This window comes from Orcinus orca, chromosome 11, assembly GCF_937001465.1.
Source record: "Orcinus orca chromosome 11, mOrcOrc1.1, whole genome shotgun sequence".
Classification (NCBI taxonomy): Eukaryota; Metazoa; Chordata; class Mammalia; order Artiodactyla; family Delphinidae; genus Orcinus; species Orcinus orca.
The window spans coordinates 7,131,833-7,156,446 of record NC_064569.1 but is presented as its reverse complement, the minus strand read 5'-3'; the positions used below and the strand labels follow the sequence as shown (position 1 = coordinate 7,156,446).

The window sequence follows — 24,614 nt, the reverse complement described above, 5'->3', positions numbered from 1 at the left end:
ATTTGTGTCCCAAGATATGATCTATCCTGAAGAATGTTACATGAGCACTTGAGGAGAGAGTGTATCCTGTTGTTTTTGGATGGAATGTCCTATAAATATCAATTAAGTCCATCTTGTTTAATGTATCATTTAAAGCTTGTGTTTCCTTATTTATTTTCATTTTGGATGATCTGTCCATTGGTGAAAGTGGCGTGTTAAAGGCCCCTACTATTATTGTGTTACTGTCGATTTCCCCTTTTATAGCTGTTAGCATTTGCCTTATGTATTGAGGTACTCCTATGTTGGGTGCATAAATATTTACAATTGTTATATCTTCTTCTTGGATTGATCCCTTGATCATTATATAGTGTCCTTCTTTGTCTCTTGTAATAGTCTTTATTTCAAAGTCTATTTTGTCTGATATGAGAATTGCTACTCCAGCTTTCTTTTGATTTCCATTTGCATGGAATATCTTTTTCCATCCCCTCAATTTCAGTCTGTATGTGTCCCTAGGTCTGAAGTGGGTCTCTTGTAGACAGCATATGTATGGGTCTTGTTTTTGTATCCATTCCACCAGTCTATGTCTTTTGGTTGCAGCATTTAATCCATTTACATTTAAGATAGTTATCAATATGTACATTTCTATTACCATTTTCTTAATCGATTTGGGTTTGGTATTATAGGTCTTTTCCTTCTCTTGTGTTTCCTGCCTAGAGAAGTTTCCTTAGCATTTGTTGTAAAGCTGGTTTGGTGGTGCTGAATTCTCTTAGCTTTTGCTTATCTGTAAGGGTTTTAATTTCTCTGTCAAATCTGAATGAGATCCTTGCTTGATAGAGTAATGTTGGTTGTAGGTTTTTCCCTTTCATCACTTTAAATATGTCCTGCCACGCCCTTCTGGCTTGCAGAGTTTCTGCTGAAAGATCAGCTGTTAACCTTATGGGGATTCCCTTGTACCAATAAAGAAATACGCCACTGATAACAAGTACTAAAAACTATACTAAAAACAAACAAAAAAGACAGAAAGCAGAACCCTAGGACAAATGGTAAAAGTAAAGCTATACAGATAAAATCACACAAAGAAGCATACACATACACACTCACAAAAAGAGAAAAAGGAAAAAGCAATGTATATCTATACACAAAGAAAAAGGAAGAGAGCAACCAAATCAATAAACAGATCTACCAATGATAATAAACTCTAAATACTAAACTAAGATAAACATAACACCAGAAACAAATTAGATGCAGAAAGCAAACCCCAAGTCTACAGTTGCTCCCAAAGTCCACTGCCTCTACTTTGGGATGATTCTTTGTCTGTTCAAGTATTCCAGAGATGCAGGGTACATCAAGTTGATTGTGGAGTTTTAATCCACTGCTCCTGAGGCTTCTGGGAGAAAATTTTCCTTTCTCTTCTTTGTTTGCACAGCTCCTGGGGTTCAGCTTTGGATTAGGACCCACCTCTGCGTGTAGGTCACCTGAAGGCGTCTGTTCTTTGCTCAGACAGGACGGAGTTAAAGTAGCAGCTGATTCGGGGGCTCTGGCTCACTGAGGCCGGGGGGAGGGAGGGGTACGGAATGCAGGGCAAGCCTGCGGCGGCAGAGGCCAGTGTGATGTTGCACCAGCCTGAGGTGCGCCGTGTGTTCTCCTGGGCAAGTTGTCCCTGGATCCCGGGACCCTGGCAGTGGCGGGCTGCACAGGCTCCCCGGAAGGGGGATGTGGACAGTGACCTGTGCTCGCACACAGGCTTCTTGGTGGCGGCAGCAGCAGCCTTAGCGTCTCATGCCCGTCTCTGGTGTCTGTGCTGATAGCTGCGTCTCACACCCATCTCTGGAGCTTGTTTAGGCGGTGCTCTGAATGCCCTCTCCTCACGCACCCCGAAACAATGGTCTCCTGCCTTTTAGGAAGGTCCAGACTTTTTCCTGTACTCCCTCCCGGCTAGCTGTGGCGCATTAACCCACTTCAGGCTGTGTTCACGCAGCCAACCCCAGTCCTCTCCCTGGAATCTGACTTCCGAAGCCCAAGCCTCAGCTCCCAGCCCCGCCCGTCCCGGCGGGTGAGCAGACAAGCCTCTCGGGCTGGTGAGTGCCGGTCGGCACCGATCCTCTGTGCGGGAATCTCGCCGCTTTGCCCTCCGCACTCCTGTTGCTGCGCTCTCCTCCGCGGCTCCGAAGCTTCCCCTGCCCACCCCCCGTCTCCACCAGTGAAGGGGCTTCCTAGTGTGTGGAAACCTTTCCTCCTTCACAGCTCCCTCCCAGAGGTGCAGGTCCTGTCCCTATTCTTTTGTCTCTGTTTATTCTTTTTTCTTTTGCCCTACCCAGGTACATGGGGAGTTTCTTGCCTTTTGGGAAGTCTGAGGTCTTCTGCTTGCATTCGATAGGTGTTCTGTAGGAGTTGTTCCACATGTAGATATATTTCTGATGTGTCTGTGGGGAAGAAGGTGATCTCCATGTCTTACTCCTCCGCCATCTTGAAGTTCTCTCCTTTATTGGAGTATAATTGCTTTACAATGGTGTGTTAGTTGCTGCTGTATAACAAAGTGAATCAGTTATACATATACATATGTTCCCATATCTCCTCCCACTTGCGTCTCCCTCCCACCCTCCCTATCCCACCCCTCTAGATGGTCACAGAGCACCGAGCTGATCTCCCTGTGCTATGCAGCTGCTTCCCACTAGCTATCTATTTTACATTTGGTAGTGTATATATGTCCATGCCACTCTCTTACTTCATCCCAGCTTACTAAAACAGAGATTTTTAAAAGAGTTTCAAATCTCTCTTTTCCCCTGTGACCTCCTGGGAGTTTCATCTTCTCAGAAATGATCTAGGTGTCTCTCTCTGGCTTTTCAGACAAAATAAGACTTCAGGAAGGAACCACTAATTGTTCTGGACGTGTGGAGGTCTGGCACGGAGGTTCCTGGGGCACAGTATGTGATGAATCCTGGGACCTTGACGATGCTCAGGTGGTGTGTCAACAGCTGGGCTGTGGCTTAGCTTTGGAGGCAGGAAAAGAGGCGGCGTTTGGCCAGGGGACGGGGCCCATATGGCTCAATGAAGTGAAGTGCAAGGGGAATGAGTCCTCCCTGTGGGATTGTCCTGCCCTGTCCTGGGGCCACAGTGACTGTGGCCACAAGGAGGACGCTTCTGTGAAGTGCTCAGGTGAGTGCAGGGAGTCTGGACTGAGCTTGGAATCTCTGGCAACAGAGAGAGGGTGGGCCGTGAAGTGCATTATGGAAGGCCTGGAAGGACCAACCCAGGGATCTAGTGGGGAAAGAATCATGTATGTTTCAGTCTGAAGAATGATGAAAACACGTGTTGTTATACATTGGCCTTCACCGAGGACAAGCACATAACTTACATGTATCTGTGTGCAGAGAGACGAAAAACTAGGCACCTCTAGTTTTGGGTGGGAAGGAGTAATTTTCTTGGTTGAGAGGCTAAAGCCTCAGACAGGAAACAGACGTAGTGGTTCCATATGTTACTCCCAGAACTGAGTCTCTCCTCTTTTCTCCTACAGAAATTGCAAAGAACGAAGGATCACTAAATGCCACAGGTATCCAAGGGGATTATGAGCATGGGGCTAATTGTCTGCATTGTTCAGAATCCCTCTTATTAAGATACTTGGGGTCAGAAGTTCTGAGGGTTTGAAATATACTTCAGCAATCCTGTATCTGACTTAAGAGAGGGATAGTAACTGGTGACCCAGGTCGTTTAGCTACGACGTCATTACCTCTTGTGATGTTTACCTGTGCCCAGGTCACTCATCCGTTGTTGCATTTGGGATCCTTGGGGCCATTCTGTTCGTCTCTCTCACCGTACTCCTCTTGTGGATTCAGAAGCAAAGACAGAGACAGCGGCTTACAGGTCTGAGCCACATTATGTTGTCTCTAACGTTTCTATGGGATAAGAAGTTTCTTGGGATAATCAACCCAAAAAAAAAATGAGATTCAGGTATCAAATGGCCAGAAAGAAGAAACCTAGTAGAGATCTAAGCAGTTTCCCAAAAGAGGGAACAAGAATTCAGAGAAGAAAAGGGGCACTGCTTGTACTGATGATTGCTATACATTATCCACATGTATAATTGGGACATTATAGAATTGATAGTTTAGAATGAGTATGCTTGTACGGTTCAGGATGACCCCTTTATTGCCCAAACATTTATTTGCTCCTACTATATACTTATTACTGATTTCACTGTCCCATCAAGAAATGTGCTAGGTTCTGAAGATGGTTCAGACTCAGATAATCAAGTGTTTTTGTCTTCGTGGAATTTCCAGTCTAGTGGAAGAGATATATATGTAAACAAATAAATTGCAATGTATTATTGTACAGTATTACGAATAAGGAGCAAAGGGGCACAGAGAATAATTTACTGAAAGGGGAAGGAGAGTATTGGAGGCTTCTAGGAAGTTTTGAGACAAATTTTGAAGATAGAGATCAAAGAACTGGGTAAAGTGCATTCCAGGGAAAGAGAAAAAAATGTACAAGTGTAGAGAAGCTTAAAGGATGGAACGTTTATTGTTTTGGGGGGAAGTAAAAGTTGAGTTCAAGGAGAGAAGCTCCTGATAAGGCTGAAGAAGAGGGAGGAAACAAGTAATGAAGTTCTGTGTTGCCCAGTAAGGTTAATAGTCATTAAAGAGTATAGTGTAGGGGAGCGAAGTAGTCAGGCAGGCTCTTACAAAGTTCTGTTTGGCAATGGGATGTCTGAGGGGTTGAAAGAAAACCACGTTACTGACAAGGATAGGATTTTGAAATTGTTGAGACGAAAGATGAAAAGGACTTTATAGTGAGAGTGAAAGGGAAAGGATAACTGTTATAAAGATGCTAGATAAATCTCCAGTGAATTACAGAAGACTGCTGGCTGCCTTGGGGGAAGAAACTGGGTTGTTATAAGATGGCAACTGGAGACCCAGTTTAGCCTCACCCTATTACATTTGAGTTTGTGGCATCGTGAGGGTAAAGCTTGGTAGTAGAATGGAATGGAAACAAGACTAGGGCATGGGTCACGATTAGCTGTGTTTGCACTGCTGGGAAAAAGCACACATAGGGAAGGAAAGTTTTATTATGGCCCTCTGATCCCTAAACTACAACCTCTGTTGCCAGTTTCCTCAAGAGGAGAGAATTCTGTCCACCAAATTCAATACCGGGAGATGAATTCTTGCCTGAAGGCAGATGATCTGGACCTACAGTATTCCTCAGGTCTGTGAGTTCTTTGAGGGTCTGTAGCCCTGGGGTTCAGACCAGTAGCTGCAGCTGAAGCTGAGGCATTCTACTTTACATAGTAGTGGAAAGAAATCTCAGACATAATAGGAAGTCTGTGATGTACAAAAGGAAGAAAAGCAGGAATGAACTAAAAATTATTCTTAGAGAACATAAAAACTGTAGTCAAGAGGAGACCTCTGGCTAAGAGGTCCATGATTATTTCTGACAGAGGAACCATGTGGTAGAATATTATGACTTGGACCTCTTTTTATTAAAACAGAAATTAATCTTCTAAAAGTTAAACTTTTCATATCTCTTTCATAGTTTCTTCCATTCCCACTCCCTGCTACTTTCCTTTCTCTAACATATTTATTATATTTTTCTAAAAGTTTAAACTTTCTATATCTTCATCCCATCAGAAGCCATCCCTATGCACAGGACTAGCCTTATTTCCCATTACATAATAAGTCTTTCTTTGTCCTCTGACTTCTATTTAGCACCAATTCTACCCCTAGGAAGCGTAACTCTCCTGGGTTGTAAGAAATATCGCAATAGCCACTTCCTCTATGAAGGCTCAGTGCCTTCTCAATAGTCCTTACCTTCTGAGAGGGACCTGCCTCACTTCTTCGATCCAAGGGATTTGGTATTTGCCAAAACTAACGCAGGGAAATATATATAAGGCGTAGGAAAGACTTTCTGTGCCTCTTAAATCACACTGTTTGTCTTCCTAATTGTGAACATTGTTTTGTTTTGTTTTTAACGTCTTTATTGGAGTACAGTTGCTTTACGATCGTGTGTTAGTTTCTGCTGTATAACGAAGTGAATCAGCTATATATATATATATATATATATATATATATATATATCCCCATATCTCCTCCCTCTTGCGTCTCCCTCCCACCCTCCCTATCCCACCCCTCTAGGTGGTCACAAAGAGCTTCTAAGGCACTTGAGGGGAGGTCTGATTTATTTCCCAGTAATTATTTTCTTCTTTTCAGAAAATTCCAATGAGTAAGATGGTTTTAATGATGCTGGACTAATTTCTGTGTCTAAATCTCTTCCTATTTCTGGATGAAAGAAGGAGACCACTCTGAGGTACAATGAAAAGGAAAATGAGAATTATAACCCAGTGAGGTGGGTGAGAAGAATTTATTCATCATTGTTCAAAACAGATTCCTTTTGAGAATTGAGAACACCTCTGGTATTAAAAAGAAAGAAAGAACGTATATACACATGTATTTCCATATATATGTTTATGTTTGTACGTATATCCATACTCAGAATATGCAACAACGTTTTATAAATCTGACTCGTGTCCATCCCTTAGTTACATATATTTTAAGCAATAGCAATTGTACATCATGTTGCTAAGGAGAAGCTGGGTAAGTAAATATAAATAACTTTTCTAAAGATATAATGAGTCATTTCAGAAAAGAGATAAGACATATCTACAGTTGCATAATGCATGCTAGGGTAAAGATAGTATAAGATACTATAGGAGTATAGAAAGCTTGACAGTTTGGAGGCAGTTTGGAGAGATTGTGAAGATGTGATGTTCAAGATAAACATCACATGACTGAAAGATAGACCATTCTAGGGAAAGGACATAGCATGTACAAAATGTGGCATAGAAGAGAATCACACCTTTGGGGAACAGTAAGTTTTTCATTCAAAAATATATTATGTTAAAAAAAATATTGAACATATTGGTGATGACAGGTGGTGTCCTGAGCACTGAAGATACAGATATAAAAGGTGCTATTGACAGTGACATGATTGTTGAATGAAAGATCTCACAGTCTGTGTGTGGGAGTGTGGAGAGGCTATGTGGAGGGAGGGGAGTGATGAGAAGCTAGGCGGGGAAGGCTGGGTAAAGCCCAATGACAAATGGTCTTGTCTGTTGTATTTCATGTTCATACTTTATTTTAGGGACTGTTGGGGAGATGGTGGGCTTTGGAAGATAAAGCTGGGGCAAGATATGATCAGATTTGCATTTTATAATTTGCTTTCATGAGGAACGTGTAACAAAAAAAGTGAATAAGGCAAAAAATTTAAGTTATACATCAAAAATAAAAGATGGTGAAATGAGTTAGTAGGTACATCTTCTATTTTTTTTAATTAATTTATTTATTATTTATTTTTGGTTGCACTGGGTCTTTGTTGCTGCACGCAGGCTTTCTCTAGCTGCGGTGAGCGGGGGCTACTCTTCATTGCGGTGAGCAGGCTTCTCACTGCGGTGTCTTCTCTCGTTGCCGAGCATGGGCTCTAGGTGCACGGGCTTCAGTAGTTGTGGAACACGGGCTCAGTAGTTGTGGCTCTCGGGCTCTAGAGTGCAGGCTCAGTAGTTGTGGCACACGGGCTTTCTTGCTCCACAGCATGTGGGATCTTCCTGGACCAGGGCTCGAACCCGTGTCCCCTGCATTGGCAGGTGGGTTCTTAACCAACTGTGCCACCAGGGAAGCCCCACATTTTCTATTTTTTAAAGCGATTTTGGGAGGACTACACATTTGGAAATGATATATGGCAAAAGTATGGGGGGTTTTGTAGGGATATTTTACATGACATGAGAAATACAGATTGAGACAGAAAAAATTTGGAATTCTTAAAAGTATATAAATGTAGAGTGTAATATATTTATATACACATACACATAGAGCTGTTATAAATTGTATACAGGATAAAGTGTTAATATATGTATATAAAACATATAGTATTATTATATATATATATACATAAAACCAATTGTTAAGACAAAGACAACATCTAATAAATAATTGGGCAAAGTTATGAAAAACGGTTCACAAAAAATGAATTTTAAATGACTACTAAATATTTTTAAAATGCTCAGGTTCACAGTATGTCTGGGAAATTCAAATTATGATTAACAATGAGATATTGCTTTATATAAATCAGACAAACAAAAATTTAAAACAGCACCAATATTTCTTGTTGGTGGGAATACAGAGAAAAATGTAATTTCAAACATTGCTGTTGGAAATGAGAAGTGTGGTAGCCTTTGGAGAAAGCAATTTGGAAACTTCTATTAATTTAAAAAAAAAATACTTCACAGATCCTTTGATCCAATAATTCTACCCCTAAAAATTTCTTCCTTACAGATAAAGCTATTAGTATGTAAGAACAAATATACAAGGGTTCCTTTTTGCAGCCTTGTTAGTACTGCCCAAAAGCTGGAAACAAAATGAATGCCAATCAGTGGGGTAGTGGCTGGAAAAATTATAGTGCAGCCAACTAAAAAAGGAAAAATCATGCACAAAATTTAATAATATTCCAATTTTGTGTTCATGTTATTTAATACAATTAAACATAATATTTACATCTATAAAATTATCCTGTGTATACATGTAAAGAAACATTAAAAAATTCTAACAGATTGTAAACTAAGGACTGTGAATGACTTTTTAAAAAAGTTTTATTGGGGGCTTCCCTGGTGGCACAGTGGTTGAGAGTCCGCCTGCCGATGCAGGGGACACGGGTTCGTGCCCCGGTCCGGGAAGATCCCACATGTCGCGGAGCAGCTGGGCCCGTGAGCCATGGCCGCTGAGCCTGCGCGTCCGGAGCCTGTGCTCCACAACGGGAGAGGCCACAACAGTGAGAGGCCCATGTACCACCAAAAAAAAAAAAAAAAAAAAGTTTTATTGGAGTATAGTTGCTTTACAATGTTATGTTAGTTTCTACTGTACAGCAAAGTGAATCAGCTATACATATACATATATCCCCTCTTTTTTGGATTTCCTTCCCATTTAGGTCACCACAGAGCATTGAGTAGTTTTGATTGACAATCTCAACTATATGAATATTATTCTGATGTAATAAATGATGATTAAACTACCTTTTCCTTAAAGAGTAATCACTACTGAGCCACTGCTTCAGAATCACATGGGGGTGCTTTTAAACATGGCATTTCTCCACTGTAGTTCTCTGGAATAGAAAGAATTCTTACACACAGTGAAGTTTGAAAACCTTTGCATTTAAGTTTTCTGTTCAGGAAAGTAGTATGATTTTTATTATATGTGAGTGAGAGAGCATGTGTGTGTGTGTGTGTGTGTGTGTGTGTGTGTGTGTGTGTGTCTGTGAGAGAGAGAGAAAGAGAGAGAAAGAGACCGAGGGACAGATGTAATGTAATACATTATATTACATTATAATGTAATTCTTCTAGCATGTGCGTATGAAGAGAAAAGTAACACTTTTTCTATTTATGTCTTTAGTTCAGCATTTAAGATACCTTGATGAAGACCTGGACTATTGAATGAGCAAGAATCTACCTGTATACTGAAGATTACAGTACAGTCCTTTGTCTCCTAGTATGCCAAAGACCGCTGATGAATTTCTAAAAATTAAATTGGTGAATGTGACTACTAAAAATTGTATGCAAGACTTTCAAGGGTATTAAAAGGAATACCCTTTTAATAAATAAATAAAAAGGAATATTGCTGATTTGAATTTGTCTTCACTTCTTGTTCTTGATTTTATGAATTTCTGAATGGGCTTTCTGACTTTTTTAGGATTTTATAAATATGTATTTTATTTGACAGTGTTTTCATTTGCATGTATATTTTTCTAGTTTGGTTTAAATAATAATTTTCTTCTCATTACCAAATCAAACTTATTTTTCCTATACTTTTTTAATGAAGGGAAAGTTAATGATTTTTGAAGGTTTTATTAATAACGTACGGTTATCTCTACAACGCATAACGCTCTTGGGTTCTTTCATTTCTTTCTGTCACTGTAACTCCGATCACTGACAAAAACTGCACAGCAAAGCCTGCTAAGGGTACAAAGACTCAATGGCTCACTTCCTCGTTTCTTAGGGCAGCATAACTAAAGCTGAAATGAATGCATAAATTATGTCTTTTCTATAGAAATATATACTCTTACAGTAAAAGTTTATATTTTACTAAAAATCACTTATCCATGTAACATTAATATAAAGAAAGGTTAACATTTAAAGAAAGATATATAGTAATTCAAGACTGTTTAGAGTTTATTGACTTGTTAAATATCCAAGTGTTAGATGCAACTCGATTTCTAATCCTTTCTCAGTATTTGAGTACTGCAGGCACCCTTTTCTAGCACGTAGGGCTTCAAAGCAACTATCGTGTAGAAACATGACACTTGTCTCATTTCCCTTTTCTTTTGCACCTCTCGTCAATTTCAAAGACAGATCTTCCTCGACTTACAATGGGGTTACCTCCTGATAAACCCGTGGTAAATTGAAACTATCCTAAATCGAAATGCTTTTAATACTCAACCTCCCGAACAAGAGAGCTTAGCCTAGCCTACCTTAAATGGGCTCAGAACGCTTACATGAGCCTACAGTTGGGCAAAATCATCTAATACAAAGCTTATTTTGTAATGTTGAATATCTCACATAATTCATTGAATGCTGCGCTGAGAACGAAAAATGGAATTGTTGTCTGGGTGCAGAATGGTTGTTCGCCCTCGTGATGGTGTGACTGATGGGGAGCTGTGTCTCGCTGCCACCACTGCCCAGCATCACGAGAGTATCCAGCAGCACGTCACTAGCCCGGGAAGAGATCAAAATTCAAAACCAGAAGTACAGTTTCTACTAAATGTGTGTTGCTCTGTCTCACCTCTACACCTGCTTGGGTCCTTTTATCCTTAATCCTATTTCAAAATCAAATTTATAAGGACTGACTGGAAAAGATTCAGCGTCACCTTTCCTTTTACTGTTTAGCATGTAATGTGAGGATTTCATCCCTGAGTCAGTTGAAAGCAACTTCTAATAGAAAGAGGAACATCACAGAAATAGACAAGAAAGAGCAACGTTTCCACCTACAGGAACTAATGAGCGCTCAGAATGAAACGTAAGTTTGATACACATTCTCCCCAGAGAGAAAGCTTAGAGGCTTAGCTGAGAGGAAGGGGGGGGGTCCCATGCAGAACACGAGGGGGCTGTCCCACTGGGACCACATTTGTGTATGATGTCTCAAACTATCTAGTGCATGGACTGTGGACCTGACTAGAGCTGCCAGCTTATGGGCAGAAAAACCCAAAGGTGAAGGGTAGAGAATACTCACCTGGCCTTCCTAGATGGCCCATCTTTATAATACTGTCATCTTTATCCTTATATACAGCACAGAGAATATCTGTATCTGAGCAGCTAAGATAAAGTTCTCTGGGTCAGAGACAAATATCTGGAAACTCTTTCACAGATCCTCAGATTCTATAGGGTTTCCCATATCCTTATACCTAGGCATTAACCTCAGCTCAGTTAGGGCCCCAAATACTTCCTCATGCTCACAGGTATACCAGGAATGGACTTCCTAACCCAGTCCTGACCTATGTCCCCCAGGTATTTCTATCATACATGAAAGTGAGATTTTTAAGAACTCTTAGCCCAGGGTCATTGAAAAGTCTCTAAAGCCCAGAGAGGAGGAATCGTTTCCCCAGACCATGTAGTAAGGAACATATTTTTCAGTACCTCACATGTTAATGGAACCCCTCCCTTCCATATCTGTATATATATATTTTCTAGGCTCCACATTGAGATAATGTGTTCATTAACCTCACTGAAAAGGGGGGGAAATGAGAAAAATACATTGAAAAGGATGGTCATTGCAGATAGGACATATAGCCAAAAGGCCACATTTAAGGGTACACTGGTGCCTGATTCAGACTCACACATGAAGATGCAAATAAGGATAAAGGAATTCTCTGCCCCAGTTCTGTCACCTTCTGAGTTATCAGGATGATGAAGCCATAGGAACAATGGGATTAATGAACGTCTCAGTTGAATTAGCCAGGCCTGATCCTATATATATCATAAAGGAACCGTTTAGTAAAATCAGATAGCTTCATTTCTATGAAAGCCTCAATGGTCCCTTAACTCCAACACATCTTCCTCCTCCAAAATAGCCCTTTCCTCCTTATGCAGAACTCTGTTCAAATATTTTTATCCTTTTTCATATAAAGTCTGTTTATTTCTCCTTGTATGAACATCAGGGGAAGATAGCATTTTAATAATCATGAGTGAGATATTTTTAAAGTATATAAATATTTGTTTTTCCATTTAAAAATGATGTTTGAAACTTTAAGATTAATGACTCAAAATACTAATATAAGTAGCTAAAGGAGTAATATGTGGGTTTGTTGATTTTAAATGATATATGAAGATCACAGGGAAAGACATTAATAGTACAATGGAACCATCCATTTTTTATTTCTATATTGAGCATTATTTTATCAAGGGAGTGACAACTGAGGGGTTTCTGGAAGTTTTAGTCCATAGCATCCTTAGCATAAGAAACAACTCCTTTTGACTTCGGAAATTTTTTATACAAATATAAGGGAAGTAACCAACCACTGTCCATGAAGAAAACTATCTATTCAAGGCTATCTTGCATTTCAGTTTAGGTCCCAGAGATTGGGTAGCAATGTGTATTTTTAAATAAATAGATTAGGCATATTCCTTGCCAGGGAGCATCTTTGAAGAGCAATGGTTTCCTGGGCAGGAAATTAAGGCTAGAATGCTGGTGCCTCACACATGAAGATATGTAAGTTGAAGTAAGCAAGATTTGGAGGAAATGAATGAAAAACTATTGTGATAGTAGTATACTTTTAGAAAGCTAAGAGGATGGTTTCCATTCTTGGAATTAATTTCTAAAAGAACGAACTCTTAGAATAGTACGTGACCAATGTTTAACCCTCCTGACCCAGCACCCTGAAGAATCCCCGTGAAGAAAAGAAACAGAAGTAGCTAGAGGAGTCCTGTGGTGTGATCACTAGGTTTTCTGCTGAAGGTAAACAGAGTGCTCCCCTTTGCACTACATAGGCAACAGAGCTGCATTTCCTATTATCAGTTCCTCACTGTTTCTGTCTCCTTTTATGCTCTAAATGGCGGGGGCTGGAAGACTTACAATTTCCCACAGTCACTTGCAGGAAGAAGCTGAGGTAAATTCCACCAATGATAGGTTCTCCTATTTAGGGGAGATTTAGTTTTGCAGGGGCCTTTGCACTTGCCTGAAAATTGCTAGCCTTGGTGTTGGTGCATCCTTCAGAAGTGGTTTCCTGGGGTATTTGAAACTTTCTGATGAGGATTTTGTAAGCACTTGATTTCCTGTAGGAAACCACTTCCTGCTTTAAATACCTACAGGGCTTTTTGTTTGATGCCTGATTTTAGAACCCCAGGTCTCCTTGAATTCACTTAACCCTTAGAAAAATTACATTTCAGGAGCAGGACAATCAGGCTTTAGAGTTGTATCCTCTCACCCCAGAGTAGTGAAAGATGAAGAATAAAACGACATTTACAAGGAATTTGTTGGGCAGGTAGACCAATGAGAGAGAGACAGACAGACACACAGACAGAGAGACAGAGACAGAGTAAAAGGAATTATACTCAGGGGGCGTTGGGAAAAAAAAAATGATACTCAATAAGAAATAATCAGAAACTTAAGAAACAAAACTACAAAAGAAATGCACAAGCCTAGAGATGAAGAAAACAAAAACTTTTGATACAATCAAGCTATTAAGAAAAATCAATAAAATTTAATAACATATTAAAAAAAGAACAATAAAAATAAAATGGAAAAAAAAAAGAAGAAATGTGCCCCCAGAAACCGCAGGAGCACCTATGAAGAGAAAAAGAATATACAAACATAGAAAGTGACACACCCCCCCAAAGAAACAGGTGCAGACAGAAAAGACCAACATCCCACAGACATTTTGAATATCACCTTAATAGACATCCGCACAGTTTTACAAACACCAAAATGAATTGTGATTTCAACAGCTCTTTATCACAAATTATTATAATTATTAGACAATGAAGGGACTTTCCCAGACTATTTTAACTTCCCACTCAATGTGGAAATTCCTCACCTAACAGTTCTGAAAGGTTGCACCGGATTTTTCTTTAATATTTCTACTGACAGTTTGTTTCACCTCAGAACAATCTATTTCATGTCTCCAGTCCAGGTATCTCTCTCCTCTTCTCCCCTCCTTCCCTTCCCCTAACTCCTTCTTTCTCTGTCTCCCTCCCCCTCCTCCTCTTTCTTCTCCTGTCCATCCTTCCCCCGCCCCCTTCGCTTCCTCCGTGTCTCTCCCTGTCCTTCTCTTTCCGCCTCCCTCTCCCCACCCTCCTCCAGTTCCTTACATGCTTCTCCAACTAGAGATTCCAAGTAGATGCCTTAAAGACCCATCTGGATGAATGTACTGCACTTGGTCAAGAGAGGTGAACAGAGGTAAACAGGTAAACATGATAGGTAAAGCTGAGGGAGAATTATATCTAGGAACTTACATGAAAAGAAAACCTGACGTGGAAGAGGAGCGATAAAAATTAGTTTCACTTGATAATAAAGAAGAAATGTTTGGGGGCCATGAAGCTTTGGGTAGAAAAAGAAAATCCATAGAAATTCCTTCTCTGGGCATCTGTCTCTGTGAAACCATGTTCCATTCCAAGATGGGAGAGAAGCATGGCGCTGATATAAGAAAACAGCGCAACGTGGACAGAACATTTCAGAATGTTCAGATGAGTTTGCTACATGATCATCTTAGATGGAGAGAGAAAAGTCTCAGCTATGGTCCTGGATTAAGTGACCGCTTAGTCTTATAAGGACCATGAGTTTTTCTTCCCCTGCAAGAATGACTATATATGTTGCTTTAGGAGAATAAGATAATGTAAGTCACTCGCCTAGGATTCCACCTGGAAATAGGAAATTCTCTTGAGATTTAAGTTGAGTAAAAACAGTTGAGTGTAAGAAGCTATCAGTTCAACAAAAAATTCCTGGTAGCACAGAACTTTTCTGAGAGTCTCAAAATATTTATTATCTTTTTTTCCAGTATAAACACAGATAATGAGGGTCTCAGAAGACCTCCCCCATCTGAGATAAGATGTCACAGGACTCCTTGCAGGCTTAGCCACTCTCAAACTGATGGCCCAGGGGCACAGATCTCAGCCTCAGAATCCCTGGGCTCTCTTGCTACCCTCACGAATAGTGGGGTATCTTCTCTCATCTCATCTTCCTGCCCTCCAAGAACTTCTGTCCTTGGTGACTCCAGGGGACAGCCTGAAACAAGAAGAAAAGTGTTTGATTCTACCTGTGACCCAGAAGAATGATAACACTCACTTTAGAGAGCAGGAATAATGGAAGAGATGCAGACTGTAAAAATTTCTGTATGTCATCAGACACTCAGAACCATCCTGTCACGACAGGACTTTATGACTCTTGGCCCATAGTCTGGGGAAAACTTGTAACAAGAGATTACTATTTCTCAAGGTGAATATACAAGAAATGGGAAGGAGGAAATCACAGCTCCAAAACAGTCAGTCCTCAGTGACAGACCAACCTTTTCTTTGTGACTTGTCCTGACTTCTGAAATATCTACGCAGATAATCCCAAACTTTATAATGCTTGTTATATAAGGGAGTTGCTACATGAGCTATAAAAAAAAAGTCAGTCTTCACCAGAAGGCTTACAACTTTTCACCTTACACAGAAAAAAGAAAACAACAGCTTTCTAATCTGCTAATTAAAAAATATTATGGCTGAAGCTCTCGTGCTTCTATCTCTAAGGTCCTATGAGTTTCTAAAGAAATCTGGATTAATGTTCTCCCCCATCTAACCCAAGAAACTATATATCTGTAAGGAAGGTCAATCTAGTATATTAGGGGCAATGGCCCTCGTAATGTAAGAAATGTCACAAAATGTTCATATTCTGGCATTTCACCAGACACTCTATACTTTGGTTCACATGCAGAATTAGTGCAAAAATCGTTTGACCGTGCATGGAACTAATATTCAAGTTTGAGAAATATGGTCATAGAAACACCGCATCAGTGACTGAGAACAGGGGTGGAAGGGAGGTAACCACAGAAACCGAGATCTAGCCAGCCTCTGTGAGGACACAGAAATGCCTTGAAAAGGGCAAAGTCGATGTATGAGAGAGACAGGAACCCACTCAGATTTTCTACTCTCAGAAAGGATAGCTGTACTCTCCTTGGTCACTTAGAGAGGCCTAGGTGACAAACCTGTACCCCTCCACGAAGGAGATACCCACTTCACTCATTGCTGGAAAAGGAACAGTTTCAGACAAAGCCACTAATTTGACTTCTTTGAAATCATCACTTGGGGAATTGTGTTCTGACTTCGGACTCTAAGGCAGACAAGGGTCTCAAGGACAGTGGCAGAAGTGAAGTGCAACGTGAAATAGGGAAGTGGAGACATTTATACAGATGACTGTGAGTTACAGGGACTTCATGTGAAGTTTGGGGCAATTGACTTAAACTTTTCTAACTACAACAATAAAGTATATATTCTCATTTATATAATGGCAGTGTTGGGTTAGACGCTCTGTTGCTTACAATTAAAACCATGTTCTACTTTATTTTACCTCAGAGAAACCCTGTAAAATAACCTTTTACAGACCAGGCATTTTAATTTTGTGAGAGGGAAACCTGGTCAGACTATCTGTAGGACATCTGACGTTCATATTGAAGGAGTGATAGGGTTGATTCAGAGAACCGAAGGAGTCCTCTCCCAGTGATGTCACAAGGGAGCCATAGAACAGCACGAAGAAGAAAGGAACTGCCCTTACCTGGAGAGGCAAGTCACCTGACATACAAAATCTGCAGGAATTAGGGCCAACAGGTGGTCAGAATGTCCCCTAGAAAAATGGACTTTCAGCCTCCCCAGGGTGTTTGTATGATGATCTATCCCATCACTTATCCCTATCACAATGACAACTTTATAACAAGTGCCTGGAGAAGAGGCACTTTTTCACTGTCTAGCATGAAAAAAAAAAAAAGGTAGCTTAATCACTGAGTCACTCGAGAGAGAGAACCTTGGTAAGAAGAGGAACATCACAAGTATAGATAGATGAGAAAGAGAAACCTTTCCACATACAGGAGTCCCTAAATCATAAACCTATGTTTATTATGAAGGTAATGAGGAGTTAATGAGAGCTCAGAAGCAGACATCTGCTTGAAAAGTGTTCTCGCTAGAGAGAAGACTCAGAAGTCTTAGGCTAAACAGAACACGAGGGGGATGTCTCACTGAGCCCAGATTTGAGTTTGGGATTCTCGGATATCTAGCACGTGAACTGTGGGAGTAACTATAGAGCTGTCAGCTTATGGCCATATGAACCCAAAGGTGAAGGGCAAAGAATACACACCTGGTCTTCCCAGATGATCCATCTTTATGCCATTGTTTTCTTTATCCTTATGGACAGCATTATGCAGAGAATACCTGCATCGGAGCAACACTAAGACAAAGCACACTGGGTCAGAGGTCATCTGGAAACTCCATATATCCCCAGGTTCCACAGGGTTCCTTAGATCCTTAAGCCTGGGCATTATGTAGGCTCAGACAGGGCCCCTGATATTTCCTCATACTCCACAGGTACACCAGGAATGGACTTCTTAGCCCAGTCCTGACCCGTGTTACCCAAGTACTTCTATCACATATAAGATTATAATTCTAAGACCTTTAGCCCTGGGTCATTGAGACCTTGGGGATCAGAGAAGAGTAGACATTTTTCCTCGTGTTCCCCGCATTATAACATATTATATATAACATATATCATATAATATATTATACATATATAACATATGTAACATATTATATATAATATAACATATGTTATATATTATATAAAATATAACATGTAGTAATAACACCTTCTCCTCGCTCCATACACACGTTCCCTCATTATGGTTGGCCTGTGTCCTACAGCCCACCATGGTACTTACATTTCTTTACATGTTGGTCTATCTCAAATAAAAAGGAAGAAAACATGACAAAGAGAAAGAATACAAAGAGCATAGCAAACAAGGCATAGAGCCAAGGAACACCATTTGGGAATAAGCTGGCCCCTGGTACAACTTCTGCCATGGAGGTCTGAGGACGCGGAATTCTCTGCCCAGCTCTCTCACCTCCTAGGTGACACGGCTGATGAAGTCACAGCTTCCGGCACAATAGGACTCATGAAGGTCTGGCTGGGGATTGGCCAAGCCTCGTCCTATAACTGCTAGATAGAAACAAGTAATCTCAGGGAGCTTCACTTCCACCACAGCTCCACTGAACCCAAAATATTAGACAATCAGATTAGCTTGGCCAAGGTCAAACAGCTTGTGAGCAGCTGGTGTGGCACTGAAAGCTGGCCTGCTGAGCCCCAGCTCCAGGCCCTTTCCGGTGCCCACAGTGCTGCCTGCCTTGCTGCCTGCCCGGGCCTGTGTTCCAGCCTGGCACGGATCTCAACTCCTCATTCTCTCCCTCACCCATGCCCAGCTCATTTGTCACCCAGCCCTTCTGTTGCTAGTTTGCATTTTTTCATTCTTTCAAGGAGAACTGCTTCTCTCTCTCCTGGGTCTGGGGTCAGGGCTCTCCTAGGGCTGGTAGTGAGAGGCTGGCAGGCCTGCTAGCTGGCCGCTCAGTGGTTACTTCCACTGCTGGGGCCCATACTTGGATACCTCAGCACTGACCCCCCCATGCTGCTTTCACCCTGTGCCTCCCTAGCCTCAAGGCCACCCCTAAGTAGAGGACTCACTTTCCTCTGCTTAGCTGGGCAGTAGGGGCTGCTGGGATGGCAACAGGAGACCTAAGAGTTAGAGGAGCCTGGGTCTCCCGTCTCTGCACTCCCAGGAGAGCCCGTCTCTTTCCCTAAAGCTTCCTGATTTAGGGCTCTCTGTGAAGGCCCAAAACGTACTGTGAGCTCCAGCCCCAGGGCCTCTGAGGGTAGATTTTACTACACATATTCAGAATGTCCCTCTCACTGCATCGGAACCATATCCATTCACAAAATGAAGAAACTATTTCCCTAGACTTCACAGCCCTAGAGCCAGTCTTACTCAGCAGAACAATGTCTAAATTGAAACACCAAAAAAAAGGACAGATTTTCCCTGCCACAGGGAACACTGTCCCACCGCCACTCCCCCGTACACACAATGATCTCAATTCCTGGTCTGAACTCAACCTTCTCTAAGGTGACTGACCAGTGCAGACCCACTGACAAGATGCTAATGTGGTTCCACAGTCTTTGCCAGCTCCCAAGACTTCTTATGTACCATGTCCGGAGCCCTCATGCCTCATCTCCATCTGCATGAGTGTGTGTTTCCTCTCAAGGTCCACAAACCCCCTATTTCTCAACAGAACAGCCAAGAGAAATCTCTGATACCAGGACACTGCCTAAGAACAAAAAATGTGCCCAGTGCAGGACTGGATAAGAAATATGAGGTCTAAATACTGCTTCTCGTCCAACTGAGGAAATAAAATCCCAGGTGGAAAAGGCAAGGGTCATTATGGACTGGACCATCGGAGAATACTTTATGGAACATTAGAGAAGAATAATAACCTTTAAGCAAATGCAACTGAAAGGAAATTATCTGTTGAGGATCAGAATGACTTCCTGATTCTAAGGGATGTAAACAGGAAGTGAAGATGCCTATGTGCCTTTATTGGCTTTATTTTTGGCTGAGTCTCAGATATTAAAATTCTCTAAGTTTTTTTTTTAACTTATCAAGGTAAGAACTAATGTTTAAAAGCTGAAACAAAGAAAAAGTGTTCAGACTATTTTACTCTTATCTTTGCTAATAACTACACTGCAATAAAATCTACATGATTGTGTTGTTTTGTTTTGTGTTGACATCTTCACACAGAAAGGTTCACGTTTTTGGGTTAAAACAATACTCATTGGCTCCAGCACATCTTTCTCCTCCTAATAAAGCTCTTTCCTCCTTATGCAGAACTCTGTTCAATTTTCTATTCTTTTTCATACAAAGTCTGTTTATAACCCCTTGTGTAGGAAAAAATCAGGAAAAATGCAATTTAAATAATCCTAAGTGAGGAGGCTTTAAAAACGCAATATAGCATTTGCCTTTATTCTTTTAACAAACTGGGGATTTTAAATCTGGAGTTTCATTTAATGATTCAAAATATAAATATAAGTAATTAAGGAGAACAAAGAACAAATAAGAACAAAGAACAAATACAGGAACAAAGAAGTTAAAGTAGTATAGGAAATGGTATAGGACATATATGCACTACCAAATGTAAAATCAATAGCTAGTGGGATGCAGCCACAGAGCACAGGGAGATCAGCTCGGTGCTTTGTGACCACCTAGAAGGATGGGATAGGGAGGGTGGGAGGGAGGGAGACACAAGAGGGAAGAGATATAGGGATATATGTGTATGTATAGCTGATTCACTTTGTTATAAAGCAGAAACTAACACACCATTGTAAAGCAATTATACTCCAATAAAGATGTTAAAAAATAATAAAAGATATTGGGCTTCCCTGGTGGCGCAGTGGTTGAGAGTCCACCTGCCGATGCAGGGGACACGGGTTCGTGCCCCCATCCAGGAGGATCCCACATGTCGCGGAGCAGCTGGGCCTTGGCTGAGCCATGGCCGCTGAGCCTGCACGTCCGGAGCCTGTGCTCCGCAACGGGAGAGGCCACAACAGTGAGAGGCCCGCATACCACAAAAAAATAATAATAATAATAATTAATAAATAAAAAGGTTTTAAAAAAATAGAATCTCTTTATATTTTATTTTCTTTAGAATTTTTTTCCAGATTTGTTGAGATATAATTAACATATAGCATTGTGTAAATTTAAGGTATACAACATAATGCTTTGATACATGTACGTATTTTGAAATGATTACAATAAGTTTAGTAAAGGCTTCCACCACCTCACACAGTTACCTTTTCTTTCTTCTTGTGTTGAGAACATTTAAGATCTAGTGTGTAAGGGCAACTTTCAAGTACATAATATAGTATTGTTAACTATAGACACCATGTTGACATTAAATTCCCAGAACTTATTCATCTTATAGCTGGGGGTTTGTTCCCTTTCACCACCATTTCTCCATTCTTCCACTCCCCCAGCCCCTGGGAACCATCATTAACTCTATTTTTAAGAGTTTAACTTTTTTTAGATTCCACAAGTAAGAGATATCATAAAGTAGTTGTCTTTCTCTGTCTGGCTTATTTCAGTTACCATAATGCCCTCAAGGTCCTTTCATGTTGTCACAAATGGCGGGATTTCCATCTTTTTTATGCCTGAATTATATTCCATTATATACATGTACATTCCATTCTCTTTATCCATTCACCTGTTGATGAACACTTTAATTGTAGTTTCCATATCTTGGCCATTGTGAATAATGCTGCAATGAACATAGGAGTGAAGACATCTCTTTGAGATACTGATTTCATTTCCTTTGGATATACACCCAGAAGCTGGATTGCTGAATCATATGGTGGTTCTACTTTTAATTTTTTGAGGAACCTCCATACTCTTTCCATAATGGCTGCATCAATGTGCATTCCGACCAACAGTGCACAAGGGCTCCCTTTTCTTCTCAGCCTCACTAAAACTTGTTGTCTCTTGTCTTTTTGATGATAGCCACTCTAACAGGTGTGAGGTGATGTCTCATTGAGGTTTTGATTTGAATCTCCCTGATGATTAGTGATAGTATCTTTTCATGTATTGGGTTGGCCAAAAAGTTCATTTGGGTTTTTGTAACGTGTTATGGAAAAACCCAGACGAACATTTTGCCAACCTAACACCTCTTGGCCAGTTGTATGTCTTCTTTGGAAAAATGACAATTCAACTCCTTTGCCCTTTTTTTTTTTTTTTTTTTTTTTTGCGGTACGCGGGCCTCTCACTGTTGTGGCCTCTCCCGTTGCGGAGCACAGGTTGCGGAGCACAGGCTCCGGACGCGCAGGCTCAGCGGCCACGGCTCACGGGCCCAGCCGCTCCGCGGCACGTGGGATCTTCCCAGACCGGGGCACGAACCCGTGTCCCCTGCATCGGCAGGCGGACTCTCAACCACTGCGCCACCAGGGAAGCCCTGCCCATTTTTTAATTGGATTTTTTTTGGCTATTAAATTGTACGAGTTTTTAGTATAATTTAGATTCTAACCCCTTATCAGATAGATGATTTGCAAATATTTTCTCCCACTCCATAGGTTGCCTTTTCATTTTGTAGACTGTTTGTTGTGCAGAAACATTTTAGTGTTATATAGTTCACTTGTTTATTTTTGCTTTTTGTTGCTTGTGCATTTAGTGTCACAGCCAAAAATTGGTGTCAAGACCAGAGTCTATGAACATTTTCACTATGTTTTCCTCAAGGATTTTTACAGTTTCAGGTCTTATATGTAAGCCTTTAATCCATTTGTAGTTAATTTTAGTATAAGGATATAATATAGGGGTCCTGTTTTATTCATTTGCTTGTGAATATCAAGTTTTACCAACAGCATTTATTGAAGAGACAATTGCTTCCTAATTGAGTGTTCATGGCACCCTTGTCAAAAATTAGTTGGACACTTGTAAGAGAACAATTTCCAATAGAATGAACATAAATGACCCAACAATAGCATGCCAGTAGCTGTAGAAATTGGTAAGCTACTTAAAAACAAATCATTTGTTGAAATCTACAAAATATACACATATTATACCCTATAACCCAGAATATTCCAAAGAGTATACTCCTAAGAAAAACTTTCATCAATTTTGGGTAATAGTGACTGATATGAATATCTTTTTATATGTATTTCGGTAGATAAACTCATTTTTTCTTTCCTATTATATAGCTCTGACACCAGTTCTACTTATAATAGCAAAAAACTAGAAATAATTCAATGTCCAAAATGCAAATAAATAGCGATAGAGACTTGCATTAGAATACTAGATAGCAATTTTTTTAAAAACTGCTACATGTAGTAACTTATTTGAATTTCACAGACATACTATTTTGTAAAAGAAGCCAGGCCAAAAGAAATTCTCACTGTTCAAACTGCTCAACCACAGGAAGAACTAATCTATGGTGATAAAAGGTCGGTACATATAGTGGTAGGCAGGGAAAGCAGGCATGAGAGTGCCTTCTCTGGCGTAGAAAATATTCTTTATCTAGCAAATACATATATGGGTATATAGTTATGTATCCGTTCTTTAGTTGTACACTTAACATTTGTGAAATTTACTCTATGCAAGTTTATAACTCCATAAAAAAGTAAAATTAATATTGTACTAGGCTTTTTAAATGAGCTGGGGATTTTTTCCCTCTATTTTCTGCTGCTTCTCTTTTTTAAATTTAGGGGGGAGTTGAGGAAGATGGAAGAGTAAGACGCGGAGATCACCTTCTTCCCCACAGATACATCAGAAATACATCTACACGTGGAACTGCTCCTATAGAACACCCACTGAACGCTGGCAGAAGACCTCAGCCCTCCAAAAGGCAAGAAACTCCCCACGTACCTGGGTAAGGCAAAAGAAAAAAGAATAAACAGAGACAAAAGAATAGGGACGGTACCTGCACCAGCGGGAGGGAGCTGTGAAGGAGGAAAGGTTTCCACACACTAGAAGCCCCTTCGCGGGCGGAGACCGCGGGTGACGGAGTCGGGGAGCTTCGGAGCCGCGGAGGACAGCACAGCAACAGGGGTGCGGAGGGCAAAGCGGAGAGATTCCCGCACAGAGGATCAGGGCCGACCGGCACTCGCCAGCCCGAGAGGCTTGTCTGCTCCCCCGCCGGGGCGGGCGGGGCTGGGAGCTGAGGCTCGGGCTTCGGTCGGAGCGCAGGCAGAGGCCTGGGCTTGGCGGCGTGAACACAGCCTGCAGGGGGTTAGTGCGCCACGGCTGGCCGGGAGGGAGTCCGGGGAAAGGTCTGGAGCTGCCGAAGAGGCAAGAGACTTTTTCTTGCCTCTTTGTTTCCTGGTGCGCGAGGAGAGGGGATTCAGGGCGCCGCTTACAGGAGCTCCAGAGACGGGCGCGAGCCGCGGCTAAAAGTGCGGACCCCAGAGACGGGCATGAGAGGCTAGGGCTGCTGCCGCCACCACCAAGAAGCCTATGTGCGAGCACAGGTCACTCTCCACACCCCCCTTCCGGGGAGCCTGTGCAGCCCGCCACTGCCAGGGTCCCGGGATCCAGGGACAACTTCCCCGGGAGAACGCACGGAGCGCCTCAGGCTGGTGCAACGTCACGCCGGCGCAACGTCACGCCGGCCTCTGCCGCCGCAGGCTCGCCCCGCCCTCCATGCCCCTCCCTCCCCCCCGGCCTCAGTGAGCCAGAGCCCCTGAATCAGCGGCTCCTTTAACCCCGTCCTGTCTGAGCAAAGAACAGACACCCTCCGGCGACCTACACGCAGAGGCGGGTCCAGATCCAAAGCTAACCCCGGGAGATGTGCTAACAAAGAAGAGAAAGGGAAATCTCTCCCAGCAGCCTCAGGAGCAGCGGATTAAATCTCCACAATCAACTTGATGTACCTGCATCTGTGGAATACATGAATACACAACGAATCATCCCAAATTGAGGAGGTGGGCTTTGAGAGCAAGATATATTATTTTTTCCCCTTTTCCTCTTTTTGTGAGTGTGTATGTGTATGCTTCTGTGTGAGATTTTCTCTGTATAGTTTTGCTTTCACCATTTGTCCTAGGGTTCTGTCCGTCCGTTTTTGTTTG

At 41.5% G+C, this 24,614-nt stretch overlaps 1 protein-coding gene and 2 long non-coding RNA genes across 6 annotated transcripts in view; 1 reads left to right on the top strand and 2 right to left on the bottom strand.

The window, feature by feature from the left end:
* Positions 1-9,639, top strand: part of LOC101271290 (scavenger receptor cysteine-rich type 1 protein M130) — a 33,847-nt gene extending 24,208 nt beyond the window's left edge. Inside the window, exons 12-17 of one of the 3 annotated variants that reach the window (XM_033404355.2) lie at positions 2,827-3,135; positions 3,494-3,529; positions 3,733-3,840; positions 5,080-5,175; positions 6,260-6,312; positions 9,405-9,639. In XM_033404355.2, coding sequence (XP_033260246.1) covers positions 2,827-3,135; positions 3,494-3,529; positions 3,733-3,840; positions 5,080-5,175; positions 6,260-6,282 — 572 coding nt within the window. In that variant the 3' untranslated portion in view covers positions 6,283-6,312; positions 9,405-9,639. Of the gene's footprint in view, positions 1-2,826; positions 3,136-3,493; positions 3,530-3,732; positions 3,841-5,079; positions 5,176-6,176; positions 6,313-9,404 lie in introns of all 3 variants that reach the window. The other 2 variants (XM_012536463.3, XM_033404356.2) reach the window with 2 other exon arrangements.
* Positions 938-3,859, bottom strand: LOC117196333 (uncharacterized). Its single transcript, XR_004476479.2, has 3 exons — positions 3,723-3,859; positions 3,335-3,487; positions 938-2,503 (listed from the first exon to the last, which is right to left on the bottom strand). It is a non-coding gene; the product is annotated as an uncharacterized LOC117196333 (long non-coding RNA).
* A 5,317-nt stretch (positions 9,640-14,956) lies between the features above and the next one.
* LOC105748481 (uncharacterized) lies at positions 14,957-24,100 on the bottom strand. Of its 2 annotated transcripts, XR_004476477.2 has the most exons (4): positions 23,471-24,100; positions 18,088-18,182; positions 17,328-17,417; positions 14,957-15,224 (listed from the first exon to the last, which is right to left on the bottom strand). It is a non-coding gene; the product is annotated as an uncharacterized LOC105748481 (long non-coding RNA). The 2 variants fall into 2 exon arrangements; XR_001120046.3 differs by lacking the exon at positions 23,471-24,100 and having other exon boundaries at positions 18,088-20,510.
* Positions 24,101-24,614: the final 514 nt, after the last annotated feature.